General features: G+C 40.3%; 1 protein-coding gene across 1 annotated transcript in view; it reads left to right on the top strand.

Annotated features, from left to right (window-relative positions):
* Positions 1–23,375, top strand: part of LOC140728086 (ATP-binding cassette sub-family B member 6-like) — a 225,474-nt gene that overhangs the window by 34,011 nt on the left and 168,088 nt on the right. The window contains exon 4 of the mRNA XM_073046274.1: positions 6,913–7,099. Within this exon, the coding sequence (XP_072902375.1) occupies positions 6,913–7,099 (187 nt within the window). The remainder of the gene's footprint in view (positions 1–6,912; positions 7,100–23,375) is intronic.

Below are 23,375 nucleotides of genomic sequence, written 5' to 3'. Positions count from 1 at the left end.
AGTAACAGCTTTGTTTATTTTCTTCCTGTGGTTGTATCTACACTTGCATAATTTAAAAATTGCCATTTCTATTTCTTTCCATGTCCCTCAGCCTTCATTAGTTTTTTTTTTAGAGATGCAGCGTGGTAACAGGCCTTTCCGGCCCAGTGAGCCCTCACTGCCCAATTAAACCTATGTGACCAATGAACCAACAAATAACTCGTACGCCTTTGGAATGTGGGAGGAAACCCACGCGGTCAGGGGAGAACGTACAAACTCCAAACAGTTAGCAGCGGGAATTGAACCTAGGTTGCTGGCGCTGTAATAGCATTATGACAACTGTGCTGCCCGTAAATGGAAAATGCATAAACTCATCACTGAGTTCATTGCTCCCTGTAAGTGGCTACACAGATGGATCTAGTGATTAAGATGGCTTAGGGATGCTTGCCTTTATTAATCAAGGCATTGAATTGAAAAGTCAGGAAGTTACGTTGCAGCTTTATCAAACTCTTAGGTTGTATCTGGAGCATTATAATCGCACCATTATAGGAAAGGTGTCACTGATGAGGGTGATCTTTTACCTGAGAGTCATTTTTTCTGCAGTGTCCCCTTTGATTTTCCTTAACATCCAGTATTCCTGTCTTAAATATGCTCAGCATTTAGCTTCATTGCAGCTTTATAAAACTAGTTATGTCGTATCTGAAGTATTGCATAGAGTTCTGGTCACCCCAGATAGGAAGGATGACAATGCTTTGAGAAGGGTCCAGAAGAAGTCTTTCAGGATTTCTGTTTATTTTCCCTTCTATCCTCATCGTGTCAGCGCTACAAAAAATGCATGGTCATGTTAAATGATGATTAGTCTACATGCCTCTGTTTTAGGCCTACCTCTCTTCAGCTTTTCTAGTGACATCAATGAAATGGCCAGGTCATCACATTAGGCTTTCTGTTCATTTTACTAGTGGAGGATTGGTAAACTGGGAGCTGATTGATCCAGAACTGTCCAGCCCCACAAAGCACTTTTTTTTCCCAACCGAGTATGCAAAAATACTGGTAGTCAGCTGACATTTTGCTTTCCCACAGTTGAGCCTCGGAGATTATAGGGTTTTCGGCTGAAGTGAACAATGTCTCCTCTCTGAGAGCAATTTTCCTTTTACGACATCAGAGGATTAACTGAGGACAGAAACTTCTCCGTGTCCAATATGCAAGGGAAATCAAAGGAGACATAAAAACAAAAGAGGCTGTATGATATAGCAAAAATTAGTGGAACATTAGAGGATTGGGAAGCTTTTAAAAACCAGTAGAAGGCAACTGAAGCCAAAAGAATAGAAAAGATGGAAAAATGAAGGCAAATGATATGAAAGAGGATACCTAAAGCTTTTTTCAGATACATAAAAAGTTTAAAGAAAAGGGTGAAAGTGGATATCGGACTGCTAGAAAATGTACTGATGACGTAGTAATGCGGGTATGATCTTAAGTATTTTTTGTTGGTCTTCACAGTGGAAGATACTAGCAGTATGTCAGAAATTCGAGAGTGTCAGAGGGCAGTAGTGAGTTCAGTTGCTATTACCAAGGAGAAGGTGCTTGGGAAGCTGAAAGGTACGAAGGTAGATAAGTCACCCGGACCAGTTGGTGTACACCCTAGGGTTCTGGAAGAGATAGTTGAAGAGATTGTGGAGGCATTAGTAATGTTCATTCAAGAATCAGTAGATTCTGGAATGGTTTCAGAGGAATGGAAAATTGCAAATGAAAACTCCACTCTTTAATAAGAGAGGGAGGTGGAAGAAAGGAAATTGTAGGCCAGTTAGCGTGACTTCAGTGGTTGGGGATATGTTGGAGTCCGTTATTAAGGATGAGATTTCAGGGTAATTAGAGGCACATGATACTATAAGCTAAAGTCAGCATTATTTCCTTATGTGGAAATCTTGTCTGACAAATCTGTTGGAATTCTTTAAAGAAATAATAGGCAGGGTAGACAAAGAAGAGTCAATGGATATTGTTCACTCAGATTTTCAGAAGGCCTTTGATAGGGTTTTGCACAAGAGAGCTCATGGTATTACAGGAAAGATGCTAGCATGGATAGAAGATTGCCTGACTGACCAGAGGCAAAGAGTGAGAATAGAGGGGATCTTTTCTGGTTGTCTGCATGTGACCAGTGCTCTACAGGGCTCAGTGTTGGGACCACTCCTTTTCACGCTATATGTCAGTGATTTGGATTGCGGAAATGATGGCCTTGTGGTTGAGTTTGCAGACAATACAAAGATGGGTGGAAGGGCAGGTAGTGTTGAGAAAGCAGGGAGTTTGCAGGAGGACTTTGATTGGCAGAATGAGCACAGAAGTGGCAGATGGGATATAGTGTAGAGAAGAAGCATATGGCTGTCCACTTTGATAGAGGGGATAAAGGCATCGACTATTTTCTAAACATGGAGAAAATTCAAAAATCATAGGTGCAAAGGGACTTGGAAGTCCTTGTGCAGGATTCCCTAAATGTCAGTTTGCAACTTGAGTTGGTGGTAAGGAAGGCAAATGCAATGTTAGCATTCATTTTGAGAGGACTAGAATATAAAAACAAAGATGTAGTGCTAAGCCTTTATAAGACATTGGTCAGACCTCACTTGGAGCATTGTGGGCATTTTTGGGTCCCTTACCAAAGGCATTGGAGAAGCTCCAGAGGAGGTTCTTGCGAATGATTCTGGGAATGGCAGTGTTAACATATGAGGGGTGATTGATAATTCTGGGCCCGTTCTTGCTGGGGTTTAGAAGAATGAGGGGTGATCTCATTGAAACTTGTCGAACAATGAAAGGCCAAGATAGAGTGGATATGGAGAGGATGTTTCTTGTACTGGTTGACATAGGGCACAGCTTCAAACAGAGGGCTGTTCATTTAGGACAGAGATGTGGAAGAATTTATTTAGCTGATAGTAGTTAATTTATGGAATTCATTGCCACAGACAATGAAAATTCCAGTTTCTTGATTAATCAGGGCATCAAAGGCTATGGGGAAAAGGCAGGTGAACAGGGTTGAGAGGGATAATAAATCAGCCATGATGGCACGGTAGAGCAGACGATAGCTGAATGGCTTAATTCTGCTCCTATGTCTTATGGTCTTCTGATTTAATGACACAATTGTTGTTGGACAAAGCACATGTAGCGATGAATCAGCTTACCTTATTGATATGGAACACCTGATGGAGTAGTACTGCAACATAACCTCTCACTTAACGTCCGCAAAACTAAAGGACTGACAATTGACGTCAGGATAAGAAAGGTGGGCTTATGTGTGCCAGTATAGATTGGGCGTTAGTGGTGGGAGAGTCTGCAGTTTTTAATTGCTGTGCATAAGCTTATCAGATTATCTGTCCTGGAACCGGCACATAGATACAATCGCAATGTCTTTACTTTCCTTGGAGGTTAATGTTGTTCACTTGTCACCAAACACTAACAGACTTCTACGGATGAAAGAATCATGACTAGTTGCATCATGATCTGGTATGGCAATTTGAATGCGGAGATAATGTCCGAAGCTATAGAGAGTAGTGGACTCAACCCAGTACATTGTAGGCACATCCCTCCGCACCATCGGTAGTATCTATATGGTTTAGCAACATTGCGATCACTCTGATCACCTTACAGTTAAAAGGACTTTATTTGTTCTAGTTGTGTTTTTTTTCTCTCTGGCAAAATTTGCGTATATTTTATGTTTAATGTTTTATTGTGAATACTGCTTATCTGATGCAAATTGTCAGTGATGTTGCTGCAAGTAAAGTTTTCAATACACCTGTGCATATAAGAGCAGGAAGGTAATGTTGCAGCTATATAAAACTCTGGTTAGACCACACTTGGAGTATTGTGTTCAGTTCTAGTCACCACATTATAGAAAAGATGTGGAAGCTTTAGAGAGGGTGCAGAGGAGATTTACCAGGGTGCTGTCTGGATTAGAGAACATTGTCTGAAGAGGATAGGTTGAATGAGGGGCTTTCTCTTTGGAGAGGATGAGAGATTTTACAGAGGTTTATAGATAAGAGGCATTGATCAAGTGGACAGCCAGAGACTTTTTCCCAAGGTGGAAATGGCTAATAAAGGGGGGTATAATTTTTAAGTGATTGGAGGAAAATATGGAGGATATGTCAGAGGTAAGTATTCTTTTATACAGAGTGTGGTAGTTGTGAGAGGTGGACACAGACACTTAGGCATGTGGATGATTGAAAAATGGGGGGCTATGTAGGAGGAAAAGGTTAGATTGATTTTAGAGTAGATTAAAAGGTCAGCGCAACATCTTGGGCTGAAGGGCCTGTACTGTGTTGTTCTATGTGCTTCTGAATATGACAATAAACTCAAAATTGACATTGATTCTGGATTCTGCACCTTAGACAGTTTATTAGATTTGGTTTGTGAGCAGCACAAATCTGTTAACTAGGATTCAAGTATTAAATTAATTGAGTAAATCAGTCTTTACACTGAAATGTTAAAGCTCAGCAAGTGATTTCATAATAGAGCTGAGGAGGTAAAGCAATTTTTTTTTCCTGTTTGAGTGGAAAGACCTCAGGTTGGTGTGCCTTCCTTCAATCTTTCCCATCCTTGAGTATCCAAAAGGTAGGCTCTTGTGGTTTGGGTGTAGATTAAAGAATGCAACCCCTTGAATATCTGTAAATCTAACCCTTCCCTCCTATATAATCCTCCATTTTTCTATCATCCATGTGCCTATCTAAGAGTTCCTTAAAAATCCCTAATGCATCTGCCTTTACCACTGCCTCTGGTAGCACGTACCACACACCAACCACAAGATGCCAGGAGTTATAGATCGAATCAAATTCATAAATGTCTACCATTGCAAAAACATTTCTCATTCCCACTCTCCTTATTTGGACTCTGATAACCCCGCTTTTGATTGTTTTGCCACAGAGACAGCCCCTTAAGCATGTACCTAGTTAAACCCAGGAATTTTCACGGAGATGCGCCCAGCACATCTTTGGTTGTTAACACAAACAACACACTTCACTGTATGTTCCGATGTACACATGAGAAGTAAATGAACTTGAATCTGATAAAATAAAATTTATAGCAGGCAAGAAAGTTCAAAGTTGAAAGTAGATTCAGTATCAAAGTACGTATATGTCACATATAGTCACTCTGAGGTTCATTTTCTGGGGTCATTCACAGTAGAACAAAGAAATACAATAGAATTAGTGAAGAGCTACACGCCAACAAAGACTGACAAGCACCCAATGTGCAAACACAAATGAAAAATAATTATAATAAATAATTAAATAAATAATACTGAGACTATGAGTTGTAGAGTCCTTGAAAGTGAGTCGTTGTGGAACCAGTCCAGGGTTGAGGTTATCCATGCTGGTTCAGAAGCCTGATGTTTGTAAGTCCTAGTGGTCTGGGACCCAAGGCTCCTGTACCTCCTGCCCGATGGCAGCAGTTAAACCCAAGAATTTTCAAGGACATTACCCCAGCACATCCTTCAATTGTGTTGGTTGTTAACGCAGGTCACCTTTCAATGTATGTGTGATAAATAAATGAAATTGAATCAGATAAAAGAAAAGGTTACAGGAAGAAAGTCTGTTTTTTGCCCATCAAATCAATACCAAAAGATGTAGGAGCAGAACTAGACCATTCAGCCCAATGAGTCTGCTCTGTTATTCCATCACTCTCAACCCCATTCTCTTGTCTTTTTCCTATAATCTTTTGACACCCTAATTAATCAAGAACATATCAACCTCTGCTTTCAATATACTCCAAAGCTGTCTATGCCAGTGAATTCCATAGATTCACCACCCTTTGGCTAAAGAAATTCCTCTTCATCTCTGTTCTAAAGGGACATCCTTCTATTCTGAGGCTGTGCCCTCTGGTCTTAGACTCTCCCACTATTGGAAACATCCTTTCCACATCCACTTTATCTAGGCCTTTCAATATTTAATAGGTTTCAATGAGATTCCACCCCCCACCTTTCAGTTTTCTAAACTCTGTTGAGTACAGGCCCAAGCCATCAAACACTCCTTATACAATATCCCTTTCATTTCCAGAATCATTCTTGTGAACCTCCTCTGGGCCCTCAACAATGCTGGCACATCCTTCATCAGATAAGGGGCCCGAAACTGCTTACAATACTCCAAATGTCGCCTGACCAGTGCTCTCTATACAAGAGCAATCCATCTGATCCAATTCACCACCTTCTCCCCTTGGCCCTTGGTATTTGGATGCAAAATTTCCTTGTCTCACAGTTCCATGAGACAGATTCAGATTCATTTCAGATTCATACATTCCTCAAACCTACGTTGAAATGCCATTTGCATTAACAAGCAACACAACCTACGAGTATGCTAGGGACAGCTTACAAACGTCACCATACATTCCTGATCTTCCTAAGTAAAGAGAATAATTTCACTTTTGAAGCATGCTGATAACATAAATATAAACACAGGGGATTCTGTAAATGCTGGAAATGTAGAACAACTACACAAAATGCTGGAGGATAAAAGAACAATGTCTCATTATTTCAACCTTAAATAAATAACTCTTTCCCAAGTTGCTAATTGGACAACCCTCTCATCGTACAAAACAACTAGAACTAGAGGCCATAGGTTAAGGGTGAAAGGTAAAATATTTAACATGAGGGGGAGCTTCGTTTAGAGGTTGGGGTGAGTATGAAATGACCTGTCAGAGAACTTGGAACGTGGATTCAATTTCAACATTTAAGAAAAGTTTCGGTAAGTACGTGGATGAGAGGGTATGGAGGGACATTGTCAGATGCAGGTTGATGGGACTAGGCAGAATAATAGTTGAGCACAGACTAGATGGGCCAAAAGACCTGTTTCTGTGGTGTTGTGTTCACTGACTTGATTTATTACTTATCTAATATAATAATCTGATTATCCTTTTTAGCTTTTGTTTTCTACATTTAAACATCTCTACGTTTTCTCTTTCCAGCCTCTCTTAAATCAGAACAACAATCAGTCCACCTGGAAAGATTTCCGTAAGAAGGTGCAGTTGCTGATACCATACATGTGGCCCAAAGGAAGCCTCTTGCTGCAGCTTTTCGTTCTGTTATGCCTTCTGCTCCTTGTGATCGAACGAGTCATCAATGTTTTTGTGCCCATCTACTATAGAAACATCGGTAAGTTTTTAAAAATACACCAACTTCTTTGAAAATCTTCCCACGTTGGTGCTTGCACTAGGCAGAATGGTGGAAGGGGAGGGGAGGAGATTGAAACACTGGAGGTGAAAATATTCCCTACAGTGTGTAAACATTGTTAGTAATCCCTGTGGATCCATCTGGGGGTGGGCTTGGGGACAAGATGGTCTGTTGTATCTGATGATGACAGGAAACTTGGTGGAGAGTTTTTTAAAAATAGGAAAAGATGTTGCACTGGGACGGTTTCACTCTCTTGACATTGGAAGGCTGGGTCCAGTGGGATGAGTAGTCGTCACAAACTGGGATCATCCTTGGTTGTGGTGGATGATATGACTGCTTCTGTGCCTTATCATGTCCTTCACTCACCTCAAAGCATTGCAGAATCACCTTCCTGGCTGCTGGATTTCGTCTGTCCAGTCTGCTGGGACGGACTGTGCATGCTAGGACAGACATGTCCCAGTCTCACTAGGGTGTGAGGCCCATTGGCTACCCTCACCTGGTTTATACTGCTTGCCAAAGCAGTGTAACAGGGTGTGGCCACTGTTACGTGCAAACAGATACTTGGAGGTGAGAGCATCAGTGTCCAGTGAAGACCAATGGTGAGTGAGCTGCCCCAGATTGGACACGGCAAGCCCCTCCCTGGATACCCCATACACCCCTGGGGTACAAGATAGAACTGGAATAAAACTCTTTGCTGTTCACTGAACTGATTCCACAACTTATGGACTCGCTTTCACAGACTACAATTTATGTGCTCAGTATTATTTATTACTTATCTAATATTATTATTCTATTTTTCTTTTTGTATTTGCACAATCTGTATTGTCTTTAGCACATTGGTTGTTTGTCCATCTTTGTTTATAAATCTTATAAACTTTTCATTAATTCTACTGTGTTTCTTTCTATTTATAGACAATAGACAATAGATGCAGGAGTAGGCCATTCGGCCCTTCTAGCCAGCACCGCCATTCACTGTGATCATGGCTGATCATACACAATCAGTACCTCGTTCCCGCCCTCTCCCCATATCCCTTGACCCCGCTATCTATAAGAGCTCTATCTAACTCTCTCTTGAATGCATCCAGAGACTTGGCCTCCACTGCCTTCGGGGGCAGAGCATTCCACATATCCACCACTCTCTGGGTGAAAAAGTTTTTCCGCATCTCTGTTCTAAATGGCCTACCCCTTATTCTTAAACTGTGGCCTCTAGTTCTGGACTCACCCATCAGCGGGAACATGCTTCCTGCCTCAAGTGTGTCCAATCCCTTAATAATCTTACATGTTTCAATCAGATTTACTGTGAATACCCGAAAGAAAATGAATCTAGGCTTGTATACAGTGACATATATGTACTTTGATAGTAAATTTACTTTGAAATTTGAATTTTGATGGACGTCTGCCTCACCCAAGGTACCAAAAAGGGCAATCAGAGGATTAGGTTCTAAGTGGCAATTAAGAATATGGGATAAAGATTAAAAAAAGACTAAATGCTGAACATTATCTTTTGCCTTTCTTTTGGCTATATGCTTAGTTCTCCTTAGCTGGAGAGATGTTGCCCCACCCACTCATGCTCAATGGCTTAATGATATTATGTCCTGTTTAGATCTTGAAAAAATTCATTACTCACTTCTGAATTCGGACATAAAATTTCAAAATGTGTGGGGACCTTTTCTTGAATATTTTCATAACTCCTCTTTAGATTAAGTTTATTTTTTTAATCCCTTAGAGCTTTTTTCCCTCTAAGTTTTATGGTTTCTTTTTGATGGAAATTACATTATAGTTTTGGTAGTAGGCATTATTATTCTTTTTTTGTTTATATTTATGGTTTTGGGGGGGGTTGAATGCTCTGTTTAATTTTTTTTACATATTGTAATAGTTGGCCTAGAGTTTCTCAGTGGGAGGGAGGGAAGGATACTAACTTTATATGAGTTTATTCTAGGTGCTGTTTCCTTATTGTTATGAATTACACAATTGATATGTTTATTTTGCACTGTATTAATTTTCATTTTGCTGTTTTTTTTCTTTGTAGTTGGTTTGTAGAAATGCATAAAAAAAATTTAAAAAAAGAATTTTGATGGAAATTAAATTTCTAATAAAGGTTGCCTCTGTATAATTGGAAAGCTTTTCTAGGCTTGCCTTGGTTTAAACCTAAGTGATATATCATTAACTGGGTTTTAGTAATTGGAGGTTGTGATAGTGAAAATTTGGCTTATTATTGACACATAGACTCAGTGGCTACTTTAGGTGCACCTGTACATGTGCTTGTTAATGCAAATATCTAATCAGCCAATCGCATGGCAACAATTCAGTGCATAAAAGCATGCAGACATGGTCAAGCGGTTCAGCTGTTGTTCAAACCAAACATCAGAATGGAGGAAGAAAAGTGATCTAAGTGACCTTGACAGTGGAATGATTGTTAGTGTCAGACAAATTGGTTTGAGTATCTCAGAAACTGCTGATCACTTTAGATTTTCACACACAGCAATCTCTAGAGTTTACAGAAAATATTGCAAGAAACAAGAAAAAAAATCCATTGAGCAGCAGTTCTGTGGGTAAAAACACATTTTAAACGAGAGAGGTCAGAGGAGAATGGCCAGGCTGTTGAACCTGACAGGAATGTGACAGTAACTCAAATAAGTACGTGTTACAACAGTGGTGTGTGGAAGAGCATCTCTGAATGCACAACACGTTGAGCCTTGAGGTGGGTGGGCTACAACAGCAGAAGATGACACCAGTTACTACTCCTGTACCTAATAAAGTGGCCAATGAGATACAGTGAAAAGCCATAATTTTACACGCCCTCCTTACAGATAATTTCATCACATCAGTGCATTGAGGTAGTTCAAGGTAAAACAGAATGCAGAATAAAGTCAGCAAAAAATGCAGAATGCAGTTCTGATAAAAGGTTTCTGCTTATTCCACTTTATTCCATTTATGTTTATTCCACTCCAGAGATGCTGCCTGACCTGTTGAGTTTCTGTAGCACATTGTATGTTTTGCAGCAGAATAAACTGTTGTAGTTACAGAGAAAGTGTAGTGAAGGCAGACAAGGTGCAAGGTCACAACAAGGTAGATTGTGAGGTCAAGAGTCTCTTATCATATTAAGGATCATTGAATAGTCTTAGAAAGCAGCAGGCTAGAAGCTGTCCTTGATGCTGGTGGGATATGCTTCTGTGTCTTTTGCCTGATGGGAGGGATAAAAAGAGAGAATATCTGGAGTGAGTGGTGCTTTGGAAGCAAAGGTGAGAATAATCAGAATCAGGTTTATTATCACCAGCATACGATGTGAAATTTGTTAACTTAGCAACAGTTCAATGCAGTACATAATATAGAAGAAGAAAAAAATAAAATAAAATAAAATAATAAATAAATCAATTACAGTATACATATATTGAATAGATCAAAAATCATGCAAGAAAACAGAAATACTGCATATTTAAGAAAAGTGAGGTAGTGTCCAAGGGTTCAATGTCCATTTAGGAATCGGATGGCAGAGGGGAAGAAGCTGTTCCTGAATCGCTGAGTGTGCGCCTTCAGGCTTCTGTACCTCCTACCTGATGGCAACAGTGAGAAAGGGGCATGTCCTGGGTGCTGGAGGTCCTTAATAAAGGACGTTGCCTTTCTGAGACGCTGCTCCCTGAAGAGGTCCTGGGTACTTTGTAGGCTAGTAGCCAAGATGGAGCTGACTAGATTTACAACCCTCTGCAGCTTCTTTTGGTCCTGTGCAGAAGCCCCTCCATACTAGACAGTGATGCAGCCTGACAGAATGCTCTCCACAGTACATCTTTAGAAGTTTTTGAGTCTATTTGTTGACGTGCCAAATCTTTTCAAACTCCTAATTAAGTATAACCACTGTCTTGAATTCTTTATAACTGTGTCGATATGTTGGGACCAGGTTAGATCCTCAGAGATCTTGACACTCAGGAACTTGAAACTGCTCGCTTTCTCCACTTCTGATCCCTCTTTGAGGATTGGTATGTGTTCCTTCTAAGGAGGCCTTTTCTGGTTGTCAGTCGGTGAATAGTGGTGTTCCACAGGGGATGTTCAGTTGTGCTGTTCACGTTATATGTGAATGAACTAGATGATGGATTTGTTGGCTTTCTGGCCAAGTCGATATGAAGAGAGCTGGAGGAACAGATAGTGTTGAGGAGTTTGATAGGGACTTCGCAGAAAGACTTGCATAGATTAGGAGAATGGGCAAAGAGGTGGCATGTGGAATATAGTGTGGGGAAGTGTATGATTATGTACTTTGGTAGAAGGAATAAAGGCATGGACTATTTTTAAACAAGGAGTGAATTCAAGAAATTGGAGATACAAAGAGACTTGATAGTCCTGGTGCAAGATTCCCTAATGTTAATTTGCAAGTTGAGTGAATGGTAAGGAAGGCAAATGGAATATTAGCTTTCATTTTGAGAAAATAAAAGCAAAGATGTACTGCTGAGGCTTTATAAGGTGTTGGTTAGATCATATTTGGAATATTGTGAGAAGTTTGGGGCTCCTTATCTAAGAAAGGATGTGCTGGCATTTGAGACTGAAAATAATTCAGCCATGATTGAATGGCAGAGAGACTTGATGGGCCAGATGGCCTAATTCTACTCATATGTCTTATGATTTAAAATATATTTGATCAATTTTCATTTTTGTTTGTAATATCTTGTTCACATTAGTGGCTGCACAGTGAAAAATATTTCAAATGTTCTTTAGTAGGTGGAAGATACTTTGGAAAATCTCGAGGTTATTATAAGTGCCTTAGAAGCACAAATTATTTTTCCTTCCACTAGGGAATGGGGAGAAACGATGCTGTTTGGAAAGGGCGAGAAAGTCTAAATTGCATCCACAAACACAGAGAGGCAGGGATGAGATGCAAATTTGTGAAGCGTGCCATATTCCTCTGGTTCCAGAATGTGGTGACACTTGCAGGATGCCCCCAGCGTACAAGAACATCAGACATTGGAGCAGAATTAGGTCATTTGGCCCATCGAGTCTGCTCACCAGTCCATTGTGGCTGATTTATTATCCCTCTCAGCTCCATTCTCCAATTTTCTCCCCTGTAACCTTTGACATTAGACTAATCAAGAGCCTATCAACTTCTGCTTTATGTATATCCAATGACTTGATCTCCACAGCCTTAGGTTAACACAAATGACACTTTTACTGTATGTTTCAATGTATGTGTGATAAATACATGAATTAGAAGTAGATTAGATGCATTTAAGATTAAAAGGAGAAATGAATTTGATGGAGTGAGGTCAGGGATAACAGGAGAAAGCTAGTGTTGGATATATATACAGTAATTTGACATTGATAATTTGGGTAAAATGGCAGTGTCTGTGCTGTAAATCACATTTGGTTCTGCATTGTCTTTTTGTCGCAATAAGCTAGACCACATTCTCCTGTGGGTGGCACAGTAACGTACTGGTTAGCGTAATTCTATTACAGAACCAGTGACTAGACTTCATTTTCCTACTGCTGTCTGTAAAGAGTGGGTACACTTTCCCCATGACTCTGTAATTTCCCCTGGGTGCTCCAGTTTCCTTCCACATTCCAAAGATGCACGGGTTGGGGTTAATAAGTTGTGGACACCAGTGCTGGAGCTAGAAGCATGGTGACTGTTGTAGGCTGCCCCTAGCACATCTTTAGACTGTGTTGGTTGTTGATGCAAAATAATGCATGTATGTTTCGATGTACGTTTGATAAAGCTAAACATTTATCAGTGGAAAAGCAGTGTTGGGAGATCTTTCTTGCAGTGCTACTGTCTCAGCCAGGAGGGGGCACTCCTGACTGGTCAAACCCATGTTCCAACGTAAGTGAATTAGCACGAAACTACCTTTCAGCTCACGTTCACAAAACACACCAAGGATTCAAAAAATATAAAAATAATCATAGGCCTAGATAGAGTGGACAGCCAGAGACTTCTTCCCTGGGCAGAAATGGCTAATTCGAAGGGATATAATTTAAAGGTGATTGGAGGAAAATATAGGGGGGGGGGGGGGTGTTATGTTTTGTAACTCCAAAACATAAAAACAAATTGAAAGGAAACATGGAGTTGGGAATGTGGGTCTAACTTTGTTTTTACTTTAATCAAGGCATGTAATATGACATGCTGGCTTGATGATGTGTGCCATTCATAGACTATATGTATATATAAACCATAATGAATCAGAATCAGGTTTATTATCACCGGCAAGTGACGTGAAATTTGTTAACTTAGCAGCAGCAGTTCAATGCAATACATAATCTAGCAGAGAGAGAAAAAAAGTAAATAAAACATAATAAATAAACAAGTATTGTGGAATGAATGAATTATTTAAACAAAAGAATGCTTCATCAAACAATATATTTACAATATTACTGAAAAATTAAATACACTGCACTCCTCCCTAGTTAGCTATAAACTCTACATCAATATAGAATGCATCTCAACTTGTGTACATATATGCCGTATGTACTGTATACTATATAATATAACTACCATATAGACATCCACAGCATAGTAAATTTTAAAGTGCCCCATTCAAGCCTGAATATTCAATCACTGTGGAGGATTTCTTACCCTTATAAGATAATGACTTTCCTGACAAGGGTGGGAATCACTCTGCTTGGCTGCTGAGATTTGTGGCTGTGAAACAATCTGCGGTCATGGGGCCACCTTGTGGTGGTTGTAGGAGTTGACTCTGGGGCTGCAGGAGGTGGTTCTGACAACTCTGGTCAACTTTCTTTGCTAAAAAGTCAACTCTGCTCTCCTCGATTGATGTGTTGTCTCAAGGTGATATCAGATGCAATCTCCACTGTGTAGGAGAGTGGTCCAGTTCTGTCCTGAATTCACTTTCAGTTGACTTTATTGCAGGGGATGTGGGATGCAAATGGTGGATGGATCTCCAATCAGGTTGTAGTTGTCTCAGCCACTCAAACCCCAACAATGCTGGCCCTCCTGTTTTTACCACAAGCATGCCCAGTGTAACTTGTTGATTGTTGTATTTCACTGCTACTAATGTTATTTCCCACAAGAGTTATCTTTTCTCCAGTCTAAATTCTTAGTTGGATATCTGCAGGCTTCAGTTCCGTATGTTTCAAACTCATTTTGTGGAATGAATGAAACAGCCGAGCCTGTGTCCAATTCCATTTTAATTAATTTACTGTTCACTTCTGGTGTAAGCCATATTGCTTGTTTTTGTTGTTAGTCATACTGTATTGTTAGTTTTCACATTGTAAATCTCAAGACTATTCAGTTCTGTGCCACTCTCATTGTTACCAGAGTTTACATAAACAGCGTGCAAATTAGTACAACACACACAAACTGCTGGTGGAACACAGCAAGCCAGGCAGCATCTATAAGGAGACGCACTGTCGACGTTTCGAGCCGAGACCCTTCGTCCAGCATTTTGTGTGTGTTGTTTGAATTTCCAGCATCTGCAGATTTCCTCGTGCAGATTAGTGTTCTTTTTGAAACTGCAACTCGACCTTGTAGCTTTTTCTCTTCCCTGTGCTGTCCATTTATTCTTATCTGCCTGACATGCTCTTTGTTTGTCTCATACTTTGTTACATTTCCGTAAATTTCATCTTAAAACCTGCTTTAGTGTGGTGTATGTGAGCACCTGTCACAATGGTAATACAGTTTGTTCAGCCAAGCCAGTTTCTGGTTTGGTGTTACAGTTTTGTTCACACCATCTGGTATGGGGGAGGGGGGCTACTGCACAGGATCAAAGCAGGCTGCAGAGAGTTGTAAACTTAGTCAGCTGCACCATACGCACTAGCCTCCGTAGTATGCAGAACATCTTCAAGGAGCACTGCCTCAAAAAGGTGACATCCATCATTAAGGACTCTTGCTCCATCAGGAAAGAGACACAGAAGCTTGAAGGCACACACTCAATGATTCACTCTTCCCCTCTCATCAGATACCTGAGTAGACATTGAACCCATGAACACTACCTCACTCCTTATTTGATGTCTATTTTTGACTACTTATTTAAAAATTATATATATTTCTTGTAGTTCATTTTTTCCTCTATTATTATGTGTTCCACTGTACTGCTGCCACAAAGACGACAAATTTCACGACATATGGCAGTGATATTAAACCTAATTCTGATTCTGCTATGTGAGCCCTATCCACAAGGGTAACACAATTTGTCCAGCTAGGCCAGTTTCTGTTTTGATGTTGCAATTTTTTTCACACTCACTTTCATTACTGACTGCAATTCAATTGTATCTCTGTCTCTGTTTCCATTGATACAAGTATTTCAAATGCTCTTTTAAATGGGAGTTGTGCTTCCATTAGGACCTGTTTTTGAATGTTTTCCAGTAAGATTTTATAGACTAAATAATCTCTCCGTACATCCTTAAGCCCATGTTACGTACCCCGTAACTGGGTCACTTACCAGCAAAGATAGAGAGGTCCGTTGAAGTCTGATGGTACTAATTTTAACGGTATTTATTGATAAAAATACACAAAAATAATATCAATACAAACATACAGATAATATACGTCGTCAATACTAAATCTAAAAGCGCGGGTATGATAACAATCAATAAGAAATAGCTCTATCGTTGTCTAGGGGATAATGTATTGTCCGATGGAAATATAAAAGTCGCTCAAGTTCATTCAGGCTGCAGCTTTTGGTTGGAGAGAGAGACGATGTTTTTAGAACTTGCCCGTTTTCCTTGTTATGATGTCGATCCTTCGAAATGTCGTCGGTGGTGATCTCTTCTTTAGCTAAGCCGTCTTCCGTGGTAAGGCCTCAATCCCGGGCAACGGGAAAGGACACACGTGGACCTTCCACCGGCTGTTGCTATTAAACGCTGTCATGGGATTTCTAGTGTTTCTCCTGGTGCATCTAAACGGGTTGTTCCCCAGACCCTCTTTTATCCTTACTCACGGGGTCTCAGATGTCAATCAGGTTGGGATGATGCCATCCCCCCAACCAGCCCACGTTGCTCATTCCCTGAGGGCGTCGATGAATAGCACAGTGCTCAATACACAATTCCGTCTCCAAGAGACAATGGCCGTTTCCCGTGGCTTTGTATCGTTGAGGGGCCAGGACATTCCAAACCCCCTGTGGATTCTGCATCTCTCTCTCATTTCCTGGGTCTCCTGACCTGAATTAATAGCGATCTTGCGATTCTCAAAAAGGAGGGGGCTACTTTGTACCCTTTGGCCCCTCAGAGTTGGGGCACAGGCGTAACACCCATTACTAAACTCTCAATATTCAGGCAACTTCTTCAATTCAGCTACATACGCTGAAATGAACTCCTCTTCCTTTTGATTCTGCTTACGAAACCTAAAGCATTCTGCAGTTAACAATGGCTTTGGTTCTGAGTGCTGCTGCATTACTTTCATGATTTCAGCAAAGCTTATTTCGGCTGATTTGGTTAGAGCTATTAAACTTCCAAGCAAACTGTATGCCTTTAAACCCAATGCACTCAGCAAAACAGGTACTCATTTTTCACTGGCTATTTCATTTGCTTTAAAGAACTACTCAGTTCACTCAGTATACAAGATCCAGTTATCACTCGTGCAATTGAACACATCAATCTTTCCAATGTAGCTATCCATTTCTGCTCTTTTTAAAAAAAAATTATGATTATTATTACCAGGTACTCAATGGTTGTGAACCCATGAATTTGGCTGTTTTCTATCTTTTTTAAACTTCACTGTTTCTAATACCCTTCAATAGGTAGGTCATCTCAGGTTTACTTAAAACTTCCTTGTCTCCACTGTTATGTTTTGTAACTCCAAAACATAAAAACTAACTGGAAGGAACTCGTATGATGCGCTGATTGTGATGACGTATGCTATTAATGCATTTCGTACGTATAACCAAAATGAATTATTTAAAGAAAGCTTAATCAAACAATATATTTACAATATTACTCAAGTATTAAATACATAATGGGGAGGGTGGAGATATCAGAGGTAAGGGTTTTTTATACAGAGGCTGGCGAGTTCATGCAATGCACTGCCAGGGGTGGTGATAGAGGCAGATACATAGGAGTATGGATAGGCACGTGCATGATAGAAAAATAGAAGGCAAAGTGGGAAGGAAGAATTACTTATTTATTCAGAGAGAGAGTGCCGATCAGGACCTTCCAGCCCAATGAGCTACACTACCCAGCAATCCAGCTATTTAACCCTAGCCCAATTGCATCACAATTTACAATGACCAATAAACCTACTAATTTGTATGTCTTTGGAAAGTGGGAGAAAACTGGAGTACCTGGAGGAAACCCAAGTGGTCATGGGGAGAACATTTGAATTCTTTACAGACAGTCGCTAGCGTAATGCCAGCTGCTGTGCTACAACATTGCTACTGTGCTGTAGTGTTCTGTGTTTTAAGTTCTAAACTTTGTACTTGGAAAGTTTGAATCTTTCTGTGACAAGTAAAACCATAATAAACCAGTAATGTAAAACAGTACACTTATAATAGATATATCAAGAACATTTATGTTTAAGTAACACTATCACAACCTCTGGGCTTTCCAAAGAACTCTTATAGCTAATTGAGTGTTATGAAAGTGACTTGTCATGTGTAGGAGTTTCATAAACCTGACCACACTCAGCAAAGTTCCTCAGTTAGCAATGATACATGTGAATGCGTCATCTGTTTTAGGTGAAAGTTAACAAATCACAGATGCTAAAAAATAAAAAGAAAATTCTGGAAACGCTTAACAGGTCAAACAGCATCTGTGCCAAGAGAAACAGTTAATGTTTCAGGTCAGAGCCCTTCATGTTCAGGAATGGTTATTGCCCGTCAACCATCAGGCTCCCGAACCAGCGTGGATAACTTCACTCACCTCAACACTGAACTGATTCCACAACCCATGGACTCACTTTCAAGGACTCTACAAATTATGTCCTCAACATTATTTATTTATTTACTCGGTGTTATTATTTTCTAAGTGTTTTTCTCTTTTCTGTTTGAACAGTTTGTTCTCTTGTGCACATTGGTTGTTTTGTGTGCAGTTTGTATTTATTTAATGGCACAGCGCAGTACAGGCCCTTCTGGCCCAATGAGCCACACTGCTCAGCAGCCCGCCCATTTAACCCTAGCCTAATCACAGAACAATTTCCAATGACCAGTTAATCTACTGAACACCTTTGGTCTGTGGGAAGAAACCAGAGCACTCAGAGGAAGCCCACACAGTTGCGGGGAGAAGGTACAAACTCCTTACAGGTACCTGAATTGAACTGTGAACTCCACTGGCCTGAGCTGCGCTACTGTGATACAAAAGAATAATTGATGCTGTTGTGTTTCTTTGTGTTTATGTTGCGTGCCCACAAGAAAATGAATTTCAGGCCAGCATATGGTGACATATATGTACTTTGATAATAAATTTACTTTGAACTTTGAGGGTTGACTTTGAACATCACAGTTCTGAACTGTTTCTCTTTACACAGAAGTGCAAGGCGTGCTAAATGTCTTCAGCATGTGAGTTCCTCCAGCACTTTGTGTTGCTCCAGATTTCCAGCAGCTGCAGGATCTCTTGTGTTTATGTTTCCAGTAATTTCTGTTTTTTGAGTAATTTCTGTTCTTATTTTAAAGGGTTCATATTGATTACAACATTGGGAAGAGGTCCCTGCTTATCAGGAGTACCACAGAATCCTTTATGCCCACCAGAAAGGGAGAAAGGGCCTTGGTTTAATGTTTTAACCAAGGCAACAAATCTGAGAGTGAAGAACTGGTTCTTGGGAATCAGCTTAGATTTTGTACTGATTCAGGCCTCATTGTAGAAAATGAGGAGTTTTCAGCAGGGCTTCTGACCAAATTCAAGTTCAAATTTATTGTCATTCAACCATACACATGTATATAGCTACTTAAAATAACGCTCATCAGTGACCAAGGTGCAAAGCATATATCACGTACAGCACATAAGATAATATTAACAGACAAAAAAAAGTATTCTGTCAATGTGAAAGTTCACATAAAGTGCCTATACTATATATAGTTAAATATACAATAATATTACAGCTCCTAGCACTGTTATAAATAGTGTACTTAGTGATAGTATCAAAGCATACTGAAGGTATCAAAGCGTGGCAGAAGAAGCTATTTCTTAACCCAACCATCATTCTTCTACTGAGGTACCAAGCTTTCCAATCCAGGCAGTATCCTAGTAAATCTCCTCTACATCCTCTTTAAAACTTCCACATCTTCCTATAATTAGGCAACCAGAACTGAACAAACTATTCCAAGTGTAGTTGAACAGGAACTTTTTTAGAGTTTCAGTATTACCTCTTGCACTCAATCCCCTGATTAATGAAGGACAACACACCATATTCAAATTTGCAAAGATTCAAAGTACATTTATTATCAAAGTATGTATAAGTGATATATCGCTGAGATTCGTCCTCCTGCTGACAAGCCAAAAAACAAAAAATCACCATGGAACCCATTCAAGAAAACATCAAACACCCAATGCATGAAAAAAGAACAAATTGTGCAAATGGCAAAATGTGAGCAAACAACACGTGAGATATCAAACATCAAGCCAGGAGTCCAGGAGTATTCAGCTTAGTCCAGTTCAGCTAGTCCACTGCATGGCTGTGTTCTCTTTACCAACCTATCAACTTGAGCTGCCACTTTGAGGGGATAGTTTTTATTGGACGGGGATAGTTGATATGTGGAACTCACTGTCAGTGGAGGTGAGGGGAGTTTAAAAGATATTTAGACAAGCAGTTAGTTGGCAAAGTATAGAGAGAGCTATGTGGGCAGATGGCAGAAATTTGGCATGGACATGTTGGGCTGTGTTTCTGTGTTGTACAGCTGTGAGTTTAGTTAGTTAGTTAAGCCCATCATCCCTACTGGGGCATAGGCCTCCAATAGCAGCTTGCCAGAGTTTTCTGACCTGGGCTTGTCTTTCAATTTTTCTGCAGATGTAGCCCATCTTCAAAGATCCTTCCTCTCCCAATTTGGCATTTCTCTAGCTCTTGGTTTTTAAGGGGTGGGATGGCTAGCCTCATGCCCAACCCTCCTCTTTTCACAGCCAGCCTTGGCACAGCCTCAGAATAGAAGGGTGTCCCTTTAGAACAGAGATGAGGGGGGATTTCTTTAGCCTGAAGGGGGTAAATCTGTGGAATTTATTGCCGTAGACAGCTGCAGAGGTTCTTCTTGATTAGTAAAGGTGGCAAATGTTATAGGGAGAGGGCAGGAGAATGGGCTTAAGAGGGATAATAAATCCACCATGAGGAGTAGACCCGATGGGCTGAATGGCCTGATCCTGCTCCTGTGTCGTTTGGAATGTGATGAGTGACATTATTGTTAATTGTGAAAGCGGTCCAAGCTGCATTCTGCAGTCTGATCCTGGATAATGTGTGTGCGGCTTTTCACATGGATACCAGTTGTACTTGCCTCTCCCATCCAGTTCTCGAGACATCAAACATCTTGATTGTGGGATTTCTCAAGCTTTTTGCAGCAGTGCTCACATCGGTTCTGTCAGACCCTGAGGAAAACTCATTGATTTTTCTCTTCTTTTTAAACAAAATGCTTGCTGCTTGCCCTCTTCCCTGAACCAGTTTTGAAGAATATCAAAAGAGCCTGTGAGCTGGGCCCTATGAGAAATGTGTTGGCGCCACATTAAAGAGACGGAGTTAAATGCCATCTTTTCAACGCTCCATGACCTACGGGGGGTGAGGTCATCTTTCTTGCCAGTTAAGATTAGGGGCAGCGGTCCTCGAACAAAAGCAATGCCAAGCTGGTTTCCTTGCTGAGACAGTGCTGCTTTTGTCTCCATGTGTAAACTAGTGCCAAAGGGAGATTGCCGAGGGTTGGAGACTGACGTGGGACGTGTTTTTACTTTGTTTCTCAATCGCAGCTGCAGTGAAAAGGGAGCAGTGGCTTGCGAAGGAGGGATGAAGTTCCGAAAGATTGTCAGGAGCTGAGATCGGCTCTCACCAGTCCTTTGTGTGGGGGCAGGGGGATTGGGTGAAGAAAATGGAGGATTGTTTCTGCAGAGCAGTGGTACTGACACAGTAAGAATTCTACTTCACAGGAGTTAAAACGGAAAATGTGGAAATACTCAGGAGGTCAAGCAGCAACAAGGGATATTTTGGTTAATATTTCAGGTTTTACTTTCCTCAACTCAACACTGAACTAATTCCTCTACCTAGGGATTCACTTTCAAGGACTCTATAACTCTTGTTCTCAATTTTCTGTATTTATTATTGATCTATCTGTGTATTGATTTATTCTTTATTTTTCTTTTGCATTTGCACAGTTTGTCTTTTCCACATTAGTTATGTCAGTCTTTGTGTGTAGTTTTTAATTGGTTCTGTTGTGTTCATTTATTTGTTCTACTGTGAATGCCGGCAAGAAAATGTATCTCAGGTGACATATACATATGTACTTTGATAATAAATTTACTTTGAACTTGGAAAAATCTCTTGTCAAAACAGAGAGACGAATAATAAGCAAGAGATTTTTCAGATGCTGAAAATCTTGAGGAACACAGAGTGCTGAGGAACTCAGCAAGTCAGGCAGCAACAGTGAGAGAGGAATAAAGAGTCAATACTTAGGGCTGAGATTAGGATTGGAGAGAAACCAAGTTTATCAGTCAAAGTAAATTTGTTATTAAGGCATGTATACAGTGGCATGCAAAAGTTGGGCACCCCTTGTCAAAATTTCTGTTACTGTGAACAGTTAAGTGAGTAGAAGATGAACTGATCTCCAAAAGTCATAAAGTTAAAGATGAAACATTCTTTTCAACATTTTAAGTAAGATTAGTGTATTATTTTTGTTTGTACAGTTTTAGAGTGGGAAAAAAAGGAAAGGAGCACTATGCAAAAGTTTGGGCACCCCAAGAGATTTTAACTCTCAGATAACTTTTACCGAGGTCTCAGACCTTAATTAGCTTGTTAGGGCTATGGCTTGTTCACAGTCATCATCAGAAAAGGCCAGGTGATGCAAATTTCAAAGCTTTATAAATACCCTGACTCCTCAAACCTTGTCCCAACAATCAGCAGCCATGGACTCCTCTAAGCGGCTGCCTAGCACTCTGAAAATTAAAATAAATGATGCCAACAAAGTAGGAGAAGGCTTTAAGAAGATAACAAAGCGTTTTCAGGTAGCCGTTTCCTCAGCTTGTAATGTAATTAAGAAATGGCAGTTAACAGGAACGGTGGAGGTCAAGTTGAGGTCTGGAAGACCAAGAAAACTTTCTTAGAGAACTGCTTGTAGGATTGCTAGAAAGGCAAATCAAAACCCCCGTTTGACTGCAAAAGACCTTCAGGAAGATTTAGCAGACTCTGGAGTGATGGTGCACTGTTCTACTGTGCAGTGACACCTGCACAAATATGACCTTCATGGAAGAGTCATCAGAAGAAAACCTTTCCTGCGCCTTCACCACAAAATTCAACATCAGAGTTTGCAAAGTAACATCTAAACAAGCCTGATGCATTTTGGAAACAAGTCTTGTGGACTGATGAAGTTAAAATAGAACTTTTTGGTCATAATGAGCAAAGGTATGTTTGGAGAAAAAAGTGTGCAGAATTTCATGAAAAGAACACCTCTCCAACTGTTAAGCATGAGGATTGATCTATCATGCTTTGGGCTTGTGTTGCAGCCAGTGGCATAGGGAACATTTGGTAGAGGGAAGAATGAATTCAATTAAATACCAGCAAATTCTGGAAGCAAATATCACACCGTCTGTAAAAAAAAAGCTAAAGATGAAAAGAGGGTGGCTTCTACAACAGGATAATGATCCTAAACACACCTCAAAATCCACAATGGACTACCTCAAGAGGCGCAAGCTGAAGGTTTTGCCATGGCCCTCACAGTCCCCTGACCTAAACGTCATTGAAAATCTGTGGATAGGCCTCAGAAGAGCAGTGCATACAAGATGGCCCAAGAATCTCAGAGAACTAGAAGCCTTTTGCAAGGAAGAATGTGCGAAAATCCCCCAAACACGAATTGAAAGACTCTTAGCTGGCTGCAGAAAGCGTTTACAAGCTGTGATACTTGTCAAAGGGGGTGATACAAAGCACTGACCATGCAGTGTGCCCAAACCTTTGCTTCGGGACCTTTTCCTTTTTTGATATTTTGAAACTGTAAAAGATGGAAATTTAAAAAAAGTAATCTTGCTTAAAATATTAAAGAAATATGTTGTCTTTAACTTTATGCCTTTTGAAAATCAGGTCATCTTTTACTCGCTTAGCTATTCACAGTAACAGAAATTTTGACCGGGGGTGCCCAAACTTTGCATGCCACTGTATGTCCCCTTCCACTACCTTGAGATTCATTTTCTCACAGGCATTTACAGGCCTAGA

The sequence above is a fragment of the Hemitrygon akajei genome, chromosome 5 (genome assembly GCF_048418815.1).
Source record: "Hemitrygon akajei chromosome 5, sHemAka1.3, whole genome shotgun sequence".
Taxonomy (NCBI): Eukaryota; Metazoa; Chordata; class Chondrichthyes; order Myliobatiformes; family Dasyatidae; genus Hemitrygon; species Hemitrygon akajei.
Note: the sequence above shows the minus strand (reverse complement) of the source record. Positions and strands in the feature narration are given on the sequence as shown.